The sequence below is a fragment of the Muscardinus avellanarius genome, assembly GCF_963383645.1.
Source record: "Muscardinus avellanarius genome assembly, chromosome: 14".
Lineage (NCBI taxonomy): Eukaryota > Metazoa > Chordata > Mammalia > Rodentia > Gliridae > Muscardinus > Muscardinus avellanarius.
The window spans coordinates 75,011,916-75,026,074 of NC_137800.1; the positions used below are offsets into that span (position 1 = coordinate 75,011,916).

The 14,159-nt window shown below is 44.7% G+C and overlaps 1 protein-coding gene across 1 annotated transcript in view; it reads right to left on the minus strand.

Moving 5' to 3' along the window:
- The window catches only part of KIF13A (kinesin family member 13A), a gene marked incomplete at both ends in the record, with an annotated part of 250,691 nt that overhangs the window by 29,042 nt on the left and 207,490 nt on the right, over positions 1-14,159 (minus strand). The window contains 4 exons of the mRNA XM_080710284.1: positions 6,102-6,402; positions 6,526-6,682; positions 7,399-7,488; positions 11,697-12,512. Coding sequence (XP_080566410.1) covers positions 6,102-6,402; positions 6,526-6,682; positions 7,399-7,488; positions 11,697-12,512 — 1,364 coding nt within the window. The remainder of the gene's footprint in view (positions 1-6,101; positions 6,403-6,525; positions 6,683-7,398; positions 7,489-11,696; positions 12,513-14,159) is intronic.

Genomic DNA, 14,159 nt, shown 5'->3' on the forward strand with positions numbered 1-14,159 from the left:
TCAAAACCAGCGCTAGAGAAAATACTCAAAGAGATTAACTACAAAGAAGAAATAGGTAACACACACCAGAACCAGAGAAACAAGATTCTCCATCCAACAGATAACTAAGATTGGTTATCTGTGGAGATTCATTATTTATGTTAGTCTTTTACCTATCTCTAAATTGTATTGTTTGCCTTTATTGTTGTTAATTTTTAGGATTTCTAGTTGGAATATTAATATACCTTCAGATATAGCATTTGGAAATATTTTATCCCATTCTATTAGTAACTTTTAACTCTGTTTACATTGTCTTTGGATATACAATATGTTTTTTATTTTTTAGGGAGTTTGTATACTCTTCTGTTGCCTGTGCCATTGAAATCATAACCAAGAAATCACTGCCAATTTCAATGTTGTGAGGTTTTATGACCCAGATTTTCTCCTAAAAGTTTATAGTCTTAAGATTTATATTTAGGTCTTTTATCTATTTTGAGTTAATATTTGTATATGGGATTAGGTAAGGGTCCAATTTTATTTTTTTCCATGTAATTATTATTTTTCAATAATATTTAGTTAAGCCGGGCATGGTGGCGCACGCTTGTAATCCCCGCGCTTGGGAGGCAGAGACAGGAGGATCGCGCAGGTTCGAAGCCAGCCGCGCGCGCTGGCTTAGGAGACCCTGTTTCCAAATATAAAATGTAAAAAGAGGTCTGGGAGTGTAGCCCAGAGGTAGAAGGGCTTCCAGAAACCCCAGTACCACCAAAAAAAAAAAAAAACCAATATTTAGTTAAAAGATTATTATTTCCACCACCAAATGTTCGTGGAAACCTTGTCAAAAATAACTTGACAATATATGGAAGAATTTAGCTCTAGGCTTTTATTTAACTCCAATGGTTTCTATATCTGCCTTTATAACAGTACTACACTGTTTCTTTTTTCTTTTTTTTTTTTCTTTTGGTGGTACTGGGGTTCCTGGAAGCCCTTCTACCTCCGGGCTACACTCCCAGACACCTATTTTGTATTTTTATTTGGAAACAGGGTCTCTTAAGCCAGCGCATGCGCCTGGCTTCAAACCTGCGCGATCCTCCTGTCTCTGCCTCCCAAGCGCGGGGATTACAAGCGTGCTCCACCACGCCCGGCTACACTGTTTCAATTATTGTAGCTTTATATGGTTTGAAATCAGAAAATATATATCTTCTAGCTTTGTTCTTTTTCAAGATCGTTTTGGGTATCTAGAATCCATATTCCATATTAGGATAGATTTTTTTCTGAAAAATAAATATATAAATATATGATAGTTTCACCTAAAAAATAGAAAAAAATATTCTCTGTAAGAAAGAAAACAAAAAGAAATATTGAAATGTTATCTTTAAGTCATCAAAAGCTTGGTATCAGACAAATGAAAACTGTTATGTGAGATTATCATTTTTAATTTTGGATAAATTGCTATAATACTAGATGTCAACCACTAAGCCAAGCATGGGAAGGAGGGATGGGGAGAGAATGGGGTGGGGATTGGGTGGGGGCTGACTGGGTGATGTGTGCATGTATGTCTACAAAAGTTTGTATCCCACTATGATGTATGAATACAGTGCACCAATAAAAAATAAAAATTAAAAATAAATAAATAAATAAAATAAATAAAAAAAAGAAAAAAAGTAACTCCCTTTCATCTTAAGGAAACGCCGGGTTTCTTCTCAAGAAACCCCGTTTCACTACTGAGCAGCCTCTCAATTTCTTCATGAATAGGGTTCCTGAAGGATTCAAGAGTTCTTTTCTCAGCGCTGAGAAGACCTACTTGGCAAGCTTCAAGATGGTGGTGGTGCCCAGTGGGGCTGAGATCACAGCACTTGAGACACCCCATGTGTTGTCCCCAGCAAAGATGCAGGTACCCTGGAACTCTTTTTTTTTTTTTTTTTGTGGTACTGGGGATGGAACCTAGGAGCATTCTACCTCTGAGCCACATCCCCAGCCCTATTATTTATTTATTTATTTATTTATTTATTTATTTATTTATTTTTTGTGGTACTGGGGATGGAACCCAGGGGCATTCTACCTCTGAACAACACCCCCAGCCATAATTTTTCATTCACTCATTCATTCATTCATTCATTCATTTCATTTCATTTTGTGTGTGGTACTGGGAATGAAACCCAGGGGCTTTCTACCTCCAGGCTGTACTCCCAGACCTATTTTATATTTTTATTTGGAAACAGGGTATTGCTAAGTTGCTGAGAGCCTCACTAAGTAGCTGAGGCTGACTTCGAACCTGTGTGATCCTCCTGTCTCGGCCTCCCAAGCGCTGGGATTACAAGCATGTGCCACTGTGCCCGGCTATTCTTCACTTTTGAAACAGGGTCTCACTGAGTTGCAAGGGGCCTCACTAAGTAGCTGAGGCTGTCCAGGAACCACGATCCTTCAGTATTAGCCTCTCAAATACTGGGATTAGAAGCGTGCGCCACCACACCCTGAGAAAAAAGAATTCTTTTAGCAAAGAATACACAGAGGTGGGTGGATGTCTCCAAACATCAGAAAGATAAAGACCAAGGACATTTATTTCAATTGTATACAACAGTATCTAGGAAACAGTGATCCTCCAGTGGCACTCAAATCTATAATTCTTTTTCCTCCCCTTGGGGGATTAGAGACAGTGACAAGCAGGTTAAATTTAGACTTTGGAGGTTTGTTTTCACTGTCTCAGCACCAGTTCACACTCTCTGAAAGGGCAGACCTTGCTCTCTATCCTTCTGTGGAGCCGGACAGGCTCATTTCCCCACCAGCTAGAGGCTACGGTAACCTCCAGGAGGTCTGGTGGGAACTTCTGGTATAGGAGTGACTGTCTTCCTTCTAGGACAGAAGAAAACCTGAGATGAACCTCTATATTACAGGTTGGCTTTTTGCTCGCTCTCTCTCTCTCTCTCTCTCTCTCTCTCTCTCTCTCTTTTTTTTTTCTTCCTGGTACTGGGGATGGAACCCAGGGGCATTCTACCTCCAAGCAACACCTCCAGCCCTATTTTTTATTCTTTATTTTTTTTTTTTTTTTTGTGGTACTGGGGGTGGAACCCAGGGGCTTTCTACCTCCTGGCTATACTCCCAGACCTATTTTATACTTTATTTTGAAACAGGGTCTCACTAAGTTCCTGAGAGCCTCACTAAGTAGCTGAGGCTGGCTTCGAACCTGTGCTATCATCCTGTCTCAGCCACCCAAGCATGGGGATTGCAAGCATGCGCCACCACGCCCGGCTTACTCTTTATTTTGAAACAGAGTCTCACTGAGTTGCAAAGGCCTCACTAAGTAGCTGAGGCTGGCTTTGAACCTCTGCAGTCCTCCTGTCTCAGCCTCCCAAATGCTGGGATTATAAGGGTGCGCCACCACGGCCAGCTACACTCTTGTTTTTTGGCTGTTACTGTAGGAAGTACAAGGCTAAACACAGAAAGCTTTTGATAAGATGTTGTGCTTGGAGCTCGCCCTTTTCTTTTTAGCTCCTGGACTAGTCTCAGCGAGAACATTCACTCAATCACATCCTCTTTCCAGACTTTTAATTACATGACCAGAAAGCTTTATTTTTTAAATAAAGCTTAATCATGTAATTAGTTGTCTCCCCCCCCCAACAATATTGTTCTAAAGCTTGAATAGTGTTATTTCAAAAATAATTACTGCCAGCCGGGCGTGGTGGCGCACGCTTGTAATCCCCGCGCTTGGGAGGCTGAGACAGGAGGATCGCACGGGTTCAAAGCCAGCCTCGGCTACTTAGTGAGGCTCTCAGCAACTTAGTGAGACCCTGTTTCCAAATAAAATATAAAATAGGTCTGGGAGTATAGCCCGGAGGTAGAAAGCCTCTGGGTTCCACCCCCAGTACCACCAAAAAAAAAAAAAAAAAAAAAAAAAAATTACTGGCAGGGGTAGTATCATTTAGTAGAAGATACTATCTTGCTCTTACTTAACCTTAAAGGTATTTTTATAAATTGCTGCCATAGAAACAGGGTGTATTTTTATTACGAGAACACGTGTGTCCAAATGACTATAAACAAATGTGATGACACTGATAATACTCTACTTTGGAAATCACCTATTTAACACGTGACTACACCCATCTATTCAGTAAAATGCATCCTAGTCCTAACCTGGTTTGTTCCTTCGTGGCCATAAACAAACAGCAATGTCTGCATCCCAGACAGCATTGATCTCACACTAGTAAGGGGCATGGCAGTTTGTTCATTCTTCTCTTGAACTCTATTTTTAGTTATCTTTTAATTTAAGTAGTTGCTTTTCTCTCCCTGATCGTATCCTATAAAACGGAGTAAATTTTGGGGGTTTTCTCCCACTTTTTGTGGTATTGGGGATACCACAATTTTACCTCTGATTTACACCCCTAGCCTTTTTTTTTTTTTTTTTTTGGTACCGGGGATGAAACCCAAGGGCTTTTCTACCTCCGGGATATACTTCCAGACCTATTTTATACTTTATTTGGAAAGAGGGTCTCACTAAGTAGCTGAGGCTGGCTTCGAATCTGTGCAATCCTCCTGTCTCAGCCTCCCAAGCGCTGGGATTACAAGCGTGCGCCACCACACCCGGCTCACCCCTAGCCCTTTTTCTATTATTTTGTTTTGAAATGGGGTCTTGCTAGGTTCCTCAGAGTCTCACTACATTTCTGAGGCTTATCTCAGACCTGAGTTCCTCCTGTCTCAGCCTCCCAAGTACTGAGATTATAGGTGTTATAGGTGTGTACTACCATGCATGGCTTCCTGCTCATTGTCCTGGAGGTTATGTAAGCTACTCTTCTGTCCAAAGTAGGTTAGATCTAATTATTAGTAACTTCAGAAGGGGTCTTATGAGCAGTTGAGCTACATCCTCAGCCCAATTTTTTTATTCTTTATTTTGAAACGGGGTCTCAGTATGTTGTGGAAGGCCTCAGTAAGTAGCTGAGGCTGGTCACAAACCTGTGATCCTCCTGTCTCAGCCTCCCACGTACTGCAATTACAAGCATGCACCACCACATCTGGCTCTTATTCTTTATTTTGAAACAAGGTCTCACTAAATTGCAGAGGGCCTCACTAAGTAGTGAGGCTGGCCACAAATCTGCAATTCTCCTGTCTTAGCCTCCCAAATACTGAGATTACAAGTATGTGCTTTGTAATTTTTAATATAACACTCATTCACTTATTTTTATCCACTATTTCACAGGTGGCAGGGTACTGCTATTTGCTATGAAAATTTGCCTAAGCAAACAAAGTAACACACCAGGATTTAACCTGCTCCAGAGCCCTCCCACGGAATGCCGATCAGCCTGGAAAAGTGACACTAGTCACGCCCCCCCTCCTGCCCTCTGAAGGGGCCCGGGTCTCCCTTCAAGTGGCCCCGCTGCTCCTCCAGGACACTTAGAGAAGCAGAACAGAGATGACAGGCTGACGGAGGTGTGGGCTGGACCCTAGCTTTGCCAGTCATCAACCTCTCCAGCTTAGCTTTCCATTTGCCAAACAATAACAGTAACACCTATGACAGTTGTTGCTTGTTTTTTGTTTTTTGGTGGTGGTACTGGGGTGGAACCCGGAGGCTTTCTACCTCCGGGATATACTCCCAAACCTATTTTATACTTTATTTGGAAACAGGGTCTCACTAAGTTGCTGAGAGCCTCACTAAGTAGCTGCGGCTGGCTTTGAACCCGTGCGATCCTCCTGTCTCAGCTTCCCCAGCGCTGGGATTACAAGCGTGTGCCACCACGCTTGTGATAATAAGTATCAAATGTTTGGGACAGCCCAAGTAAACAGTCAGCTCGCAGTACCTGTGAGCTGGTGTTGTTTAACACAACTGCTGACACGCACATGTGTAAATATGGTAAGTGGGATCAGAAACTAATGGTGGAGATAATAAAGACCAACATTTGATGTTTTAAAATCTGAATTAGACAGTTTGTATTCTAAAACACGCACGCACACAAATCTGTACCAATTAAATACAATAAAGTCGAAGGGGGATATAAATTACAGCTTTTTTAAAACAGACAATAGTAAAATACTACAGTCAGCTCGCTATACACAAAAACCATGAACAGCAGCTTTTCAATAAAGTCTCCCATATCTTACTCATTTACTGATTGCTAAGAACTTAAAAAAGGTACAGCAGGCTGCACACGGTCTCGTTCTTCCTCTCAAAACACGTCTGTAGCTGTACATCCAGATCAGTCGTACGGGTATCTACGGAACAGGTACACGAAGTACTTTTGTAAAAACGTCCACGCATAACTGTACAATGTCTCCGTTTGTAGGAGAATTTCACAACTGAAATCATGACGGCCGGGTCCACGACGGCAGGGTCGTCTGCATTCGGCCATCTCCTGCAAACAAGGCGCGAAGGGGGAGCGGGGGCGCTTTCCAGCTCAGTCCGTCTCGCCAGCATTATCTCAGAATCAAGCAAAACAACTGCAAAAACCACACCACAGTGAAATCTTACAGTCCCAAAGAAACCCACAAAACCCCCGGGTCAACACCCCTCCCGTGCCAACACGGGACCCCATCTCTTGGTACAGCTTCGTGTTTGCTCACGGTAATAATACTGCTCTTTGTGTTGCATCCGCCTGGCTCTCAAAGGAGGCGTGGGAAGGCCCCAGCCATTGTCAACGGTTAGACTTAAGATGTCCAGGCAGCAGGCGTGGGCCCAAGTGGAAGACCAAAGGATGTCGCTGTGCGATTTCTCAGTGTGCTTACGGAACAGAGGACAGAGAGGCGAGCACGACGTGGCACCAAGCTCGAAGCCACGCAGATACGCTCACACAAAACAAGGGTGGACAGCAAAGACGTGCAGTCTCGTGTAAGTTCTTTGGTTATAAAGAACAGCATCCTGGAACCTCTCTGTAAAGAGAGATCTGCAACCTCATTCTTAGGCAATAAAATGGTTTTTGTCTGCTTGAGTAGAAGTGACTGCCCACGTTGCTTTGTGACCCAGTCCAGTACCTTAGGATTTTCTACAAATCGTCCATGTCTGCATTTTAGCACAGAGCCTCATCTGTCTCCGGACACGCTATAGATACACATTTCATATACACAATATATATATATATATATTATTTATAAAAAAATTAAAGTATAGACTCCAGATTCTACAGTAAGAACTGATGAAAACGGTACGAGAACGGTTTGTTGGAATCTGCAGAGGTTTCTACACAGTGAGCGTAGTGCACACACAAAAAAACACTGTCCCTTCGTTCACCCAGGATGTCGGTTCTCTGGCTTTCTGGGAAAAGCAGAGGTTGCGGTTCACCCAGTGACAAAGTGCCGCCGTCCCGCCGGGGAGGGGAGAGCGCGCGGCTCCCCCCCGTGCTGGTGTGAGGCTGGCGGAGCTGGACCACGGTCTCGGGATGGGGCTGGTGCTTTCCTTCAGCGAACAGGTGAGCAGACAGGATGCGCTTCACTGCTCACCGCGTGTCTCCCTGGAATGCGGAGAACAGTGAGCCCGAGCTCCGTGTCAGCCCCCTCCCCTCCACAGGGCCCAGCCCGCCAGGGGGTCTTCTGAAGGGACCCAGAAGATTGCATTTATTAAGGGATCCCCGTTCTGGAATTCACACCATGAAAAGGAGAATCTGAGTCCCCCAAACCCCCACACCCTTGGAAAAGTGACAGTAGCAACACCTGAGGCTAAATTAAAAAAAAAAAAACCAGTTACTTCTGATCCATGTTCTAAGTCAGCTCACGGTTAGAATTAGAGTCAAGTTATAGGACTTGAAAAGTTCTCAACCGAGCCGGGCGTGCTGACACTTGTTTGTAATCCCAGCATGCGGGAGGCTGAGACAGAAGGATCATGGTTTGTGGACAGCCTCAACTACTTAGTGAAACGTTTTGCAACTCAGTGAGACCTGGTTTCAAAATAGGGATTAAAAAATAGGGCTGGGGGTGTAGCTCAGAGGTAGAATGTCCCTGGATTCCATGCCCAGTACTGCGGAAAAAAAAAAAAAAAAAAAAAAAAAAGTTCTCAGCCAGAAGCTGGAAGGCGGGCGCGGTGGGACACACTTGTAATCCCAGTACTTGGGAGTCTGAGATAGGAGGATTGTGGGTTCGAAGCTAGCCTCAGCTACTTAGTGAGGCCCTCTGTGACTTAGTGACCCTATTTCAAAAATAATAAGAAGCCAGGTGAGGTGGCACATGCTTGTAATCCCAGCATTTGGGAGGCTGAGACAGGAGGATTTTTTTTTTCTTTGGTGGTACTTGGGGTGGAAGCCAGGGGCTTTTTACCTCCGGGCTATACTCCCAGACCTATTTTATATTTTATTTGGAAATAGGCTCTCACTAAGTTGCTGAGAGCTTCACTAAGTAGCTGAGGCTGGCTTCGAATTTGTGTAATCCTTCTGTCTCAGCCGCCCAAGTGCTGGGATTACAAGCATGTGCCACCACACCCAGCTGAGACAGGAGGATCTTAATGAGGCCCTTTGCAACTCAGTGAGATCCTGTTTCAAAATAAAGACTCAAAAATAGGACTCAGGGTATATCTTCGAGGTAGAATGCCACAGGGTTCCATCCCTAGTACAGCAAAAAAATAAAAATAAAAATAATAAAAATAGAGCTGGGGGTTTAGCTCAGAGGAAGAATGCCCTTAGGTTCAATCCTCAGTACAGCCAAAAAAAAAGTTCTCAGCCAGGCACAGTGGAGTATGCCTATAATCCCAGTACTTGGGAGGCAGAGACAGGAGGATCACAGGTCCAGCCTGAGCAAGTTAGTGAGACCCTGTTTCAAATAAAAAATAAAATAGGCTGGGTGTGGTACTTGGGAGGCTGAGAAAGGAAGGTTGCAGGTTTGAGGACAACCTCAGCAAAAAGACTTGCATCCACCTACTGAGACCCTATTTCCAAATAAGAAATAAAATTGGGCCTGGCGTGGTGGCACATGCTTGCCATCCCAGCATTTGGGAGGCTGAGACTGTAAAATCACGGTTCGTGGACAGCCTCAGCTACTTAGTGAAGCCCTCCGCGACATAGTGAGACTCTGCTTCAAAATAAAGAATAAAAAATAGGGCACGGGTGTAACTCGGAGGTAAAGTGCCCATGGGTTCCACCCCCAGATTCATTAAATAAATAAATAAATAAGTAAATAAATAAATAAATAAATAAATAAAATTGGGGGTGTAGCCGAGCGTGGTGACGTACACTTGTAATCCCCGTGCTTGGGAGGCTGAGTCAGGAGGATCACACAGGTTCGAAGCCAGCCTCAGCTACTTAGCGAGGCTCTCAGCAACTTAGTGAGACCCTGTTTCCAAATAAAGTATAAAATAGGTGTGAGAGTATAGCCCGGAGGTAGAAAGCCCCTGGGTTCCACCCTCAGTACCACACACACACAAAATTAAAATTGGGGGTATAGCTGAAAGGGAGAATGACTCTGGGTTCCATCCCTAGTACCACAAAACAAAGTAGTGCTGTGGGTACGTTCAGAGTTAAAATCAACCCCCCTCTCCTGCCATTCAATCCCTGGTAACTAAAAAAAAAAAAGTTCTAGAGTAGACTTCAATACTTTAATTTATTAAAATCAGCATAGAGGCTGGAGGTGTAACTCAGTGCTATAGCACTTCTCCAGCACTCTCAGGCCCTGGGTTCAATCCCCAGCATCACAAACAATGACATAAAAAAGCAACATAAAAATACGAAAGCGGAATTTTTTAGCCGGGCATGGTGGCACAGGCTTGTAATCCCAGCATTTGGGAGGCTGAGACAGGAGAATCATGGTTGGTGGACAGCTTCACCTACTTAGGCTGTTTGCAACTCAGGAGGTAGAATGCCCCTGGGTTCCATCCCAGTACCGTAAAAAAAATTCTTGTTTTAAACAAAATCTATAATCCCATTTTCCTAATGCAACAAATATTTCATGTAGATTCCACTTTTTTTTTTTATGGTACTGGGGATGGAACCCAGGGGCATTCTACCTCTGAGCTATGCAACCAGCCCTATTTTTTATTCTTTATTTTGAAACAGGGTCTCGCTGAATTGCAGAGGGCCTCACTAAGTAGCTGAGGCTGTTCTCGAACCGTGATCCTCCTGTCTCAGCCTCCCAAATGCTGGGATTACAAGCGTGCGCCACCATGCCCGGCTTTAGATTCCACTTCTGTGTTGTTGTTGTTTGTTCTGGCATACCAGGAATGGAACCCAGGGCCTCGTGCATGCTGGGCAATTGCTCTACCACTGAGCTTCATCCCCAGACCTTTTTATTTTGAGACAAGGTCTTGCTAAATTGCCCAGGCTGGCCAGAACTCACGGTCCTCCTGCCTCAGCCTCCGGAGTCACTGGGATTACAGGAGTGAGTGCACCACCTCACCCAGTTTAGGTTTCACGTTTACACTAAGCTCGTTGGCAGGGACCCACTATTCTGGGGACTTTCAATAGCAAAACTTTTCCGATTTGTTGGATTCTAAACAATCTAGGCAGAGAAACCAGAGGGGGCAGGGTGGTTATTCGTCTTTCCTCTTCCATGGGCCATGCTTCTCACAGTAGAAACTGCTGGCACCTCGCCGCCTATTACTTTACCCTCAGGGTTTGTGAAACCCTTATTTCCCCTGCTCCAATCCACAGGAAGCAAAACTTTGGGGGTGGAGTGATTTCTAGGAACTTACATTTTATTGATTGATTGATTGATTGATTGATTGCAGTACTAGGGATGGAACCCAGGGGCATTCTACCTCCAAGCTACACTCCCTGCCCTGTTTTTTTATTATTTATTTTGAAATAGGGTCTCACTGAGTTGCAAAGGGGCCTCATTAAGTAGCTGAGGCTGTCTTTGAACCGCGATCCTCCTGTCTCAGCTTCCCAAGTACTGGGATTACAAGCAAGCACCTCCATGTCCTTTGGATTTTGAGACAGTGTCTTGCTATATTGTCCAGGTTTGCCTCCAGCTTGTAATCCTCCTGCCTCAGCTCCCCCGAGTAGCTGGGATTACAGGTGTGTACAACCAAGCTGGGCTGTTTGTTAGTTTTTTCTGTCTCAATGACACATGTAATAATCAAAGGGATCAGATTTGATGAAATACAGCAGATGCTACCAAATACTTTGAGAGAGCCAAGAACTAAGTATCTCAGGGAATGAATATGAGATTAAGTGATCCTTCTCCATCTGAATGCTTAATTCAATACCAACCCATATGCCAGGTAACCAAATCCACTGGTCCTGTGTATTTTATAGTTTTGCTCTGGTTCCCAAAGTACCAGACTCCTCCTCCTCCTCCTCCTCTCCTTCTTCTTCTTCTTCTTCTTCTTCTTCTTCTTCTTCTTCTTCTTCTTCTTCTTCTTCTTCATCTTCTTTCCTCCTCCTCCTCCATCATCATCATCATCATCATTATTATTATTAATTATTTTGCATCATCATCATCATCATCATCATTATTATTAATTATTTTGCAGTACTGTGGATGGAACCCAGGTAAATTTTACCTCCGAGCTACACCCCAAGCCCTATTTTTACTCTTTATTTTGAAATAGGGTCTCACTGAGTTGCAAAGGACCTCACTAAGTAGCTGAGGCTGTCTGTGAACCCTGGTCCTCCTGTCTCCGCCTCCCAAATGCTGGGATTACAAGCGTTGCCACCACACCGGGCACCAGACGTGTTTTCCCATAATGAGTGAGCCAGACAGGTTGTGGGCCCCCCGTCGGGTTTATGTTTCCATCAGAAACATCGGCATAACTCTTCCCACCTAAGCCACTGTGGGGAAGGGTCTCTGGGGATAGGTGCGCAATGAGTATTCACGGCTAGCGAGAGGGCAGAGGGCAGAGGGTGGCCTCTGGAATTTATTACCTGGTCATTCTCTAGCTTGGAATGTGGCTGGCCCGGGTCCTGCGGCCCGCCTGGGACACTCCTACGGCCCGCTTTATTTGGTAGGTTCCTCCTCCTTGAGGGCTCACCAGCAGAAGAGTCTGTCAACCCGTCAAAATCTTTTCCATCGGATACGCCCATGAACTCTGTGAAAGAGTGGTCCTCTAGGACGTGGGTGGTGTGTTCAACTGTCACCTCCCTGGGGCAGAATTCCTTGGCTGCCTGGCCATTTTTGCTGGGGCAAGCACCCGGCTCTGAACACGAAGCCGTCCGACACAGCCGTTTGGGGATCTTCTCTGGGGTGCTCTGGGAGGCTGGGCTCCCTTTGGCTAAGGCACTGGTTTCCTTGAGTGGCACCATGATTGGCTGGCCCTTTCCCAAGCCTCTCTCTCCTTCTGTTGACTCTCTGTGTGAGGAGAGTCCAGAAGGCTCACTGGAGTCTGCATCCCTCGCCTGGGTGGCCAGCTGGTCTGAGCTGTCGCTGGTGGGGACCGCCATGTCTGAGAGAGTGGCGTTGGAGGCGCTGTGGGAGAAGTAGCCGCTGGTGATGCTGCTGGTGGTAGGGCTTCGAGATACTTCCTTCTCCAAGACGCGCGGATTTGTCAGATCTCCTTTAGAAGAGAACCACTCCCTGTTCTCCAGGCTGGCGTTGTAAACGCTGAAGTCCGCAAACTCCACAGGTACGTAGGGCTGTGAACTCAGCAGCTTCCTGTTTACAGCTTCCAGCTCGTTTTCCTCCTCCTCAGAGTCCTACAGAAAAGAAGCAAAAGTCAGTTGACAACTCCCCATAGCACTGTATCACGGAGACAAGTTATAAGTACTTTTTTCCCCCCCAGTACCGGAGAATGAACCCAGGGGTGTTTGACCTCTGAGCTACACCTTCAGCTCTATTTTTTATTCTTTAATTTGAAACAGGGTCTCACTAATTTGCAGAGGGCCTCACTAAGTAGCTGAGGCTGCCCACGAACCTGTGATCTTCCTGTCTCAGCCTCCCAAGTTCCAGAATTACAAGCATGTGCCACCAAGCCCGGCTACGTTATAAGTACTTTTTTTGTGTATGGTACTGTGGCTTACACCCAAGGGCATCCTATCTCCAAGGTACACCTCCAGCTTGATTTTATTTTTTATTTTGAAACAGGGTCTCATTAAGTTGCTGAGGGCTTCACTTAAGTTCTGAGGCTGGCTTCGAACCTGTGATCCTCTTGTCTTAGCCTCCAAAGTCCTGGGATTACAGGCGTGTGCTATCATGCCCAGCGAGGTACTCTACTGTTGAAGGTATTCACATTTCCGTTTTCAGATTTATTTTTCTTCTTTTCTTTCTTTCTATATTTGGTCAACTCTTGTCACAAAGAACATAGTTTCTAGCAATCATTCTTTCTATTGTACTACATTGTGAAACACTGTGAAATACTAACATTCAACCAACTGCTCTTTTCTAGGATTTTAAAATTTTTAAAATTTTTTATGTTTTGCAGTACTACCTCCAAGCTACACCCCTGGCCCTATTTTTTATTCTTTATTTTGAAACAGGGTCTCACTGAGTTACAGAGGGCCTCACTAAGTAGCTGAGGCTGGCCATGAACCGCGATCCTCCTGTCTCAGTCTCCCAAATGCTGGGATTACAAGCGTGCGCCACCACACCTGGCTTTTCTAGTATTTTTTGAGAAATATGGATGGAAGATTTGGCTAGAAAATGAGGGAAGACAGCAAGATTTAAATAAACATCCCCATTAGATAGTTTTAGGATTTTATTAATTTTTACTTTTTTTGTGGTCCTGGGGATTCTGGAGTCCGGGGGCATTCTACTGAGCTACATCCCCAGCCCTATTTTATTTTATATTACTGAAATCGAACCCAGAGGCATTCTACCTCTGAGCTACACTCTCAGCCTTATTTTGTTCTTTCTTTCTTCCTTCCTTCCTTTCTTTCTCCCCCCTCTCTCCTTCCTTCCTTCCTTCTTTCCTTCCTTCCTATTTATTTTTTGTGGGTCTGGAAATGGAACTTAGTGGCATTCTATCTCCGAGCTACACCTCCCCTGCCCTATTTTTTATTCTTAATTTTGAAACAGGGTCTCACTAAGTTGCAGAGGGCCTCACTAAGTAGATAAGGCTGGCTGTGAACTGCGATCCTCCTGTCTCAGCCTCTCAAATGCTAGGATTACGACCCTCCTGTCTCAGCCTCCCAAATGCTAGGATTACAAACGTGCACCACCAGGCCTGGCCTTGTTCTTTATTTTGAAACAGGGTTTCACTAAGTTGCGGAGGGCCTAACAAGTTGCTGAGGCTGGCCGAGAATCTGTGATCCTCCTTTCTCAGCCTCCCAAGTACTGGGATTACAAGTGTGTGCCACCACACCCGGCTTATTTTATTATTCTGAAACAGGGTCTCACTGAGTTGC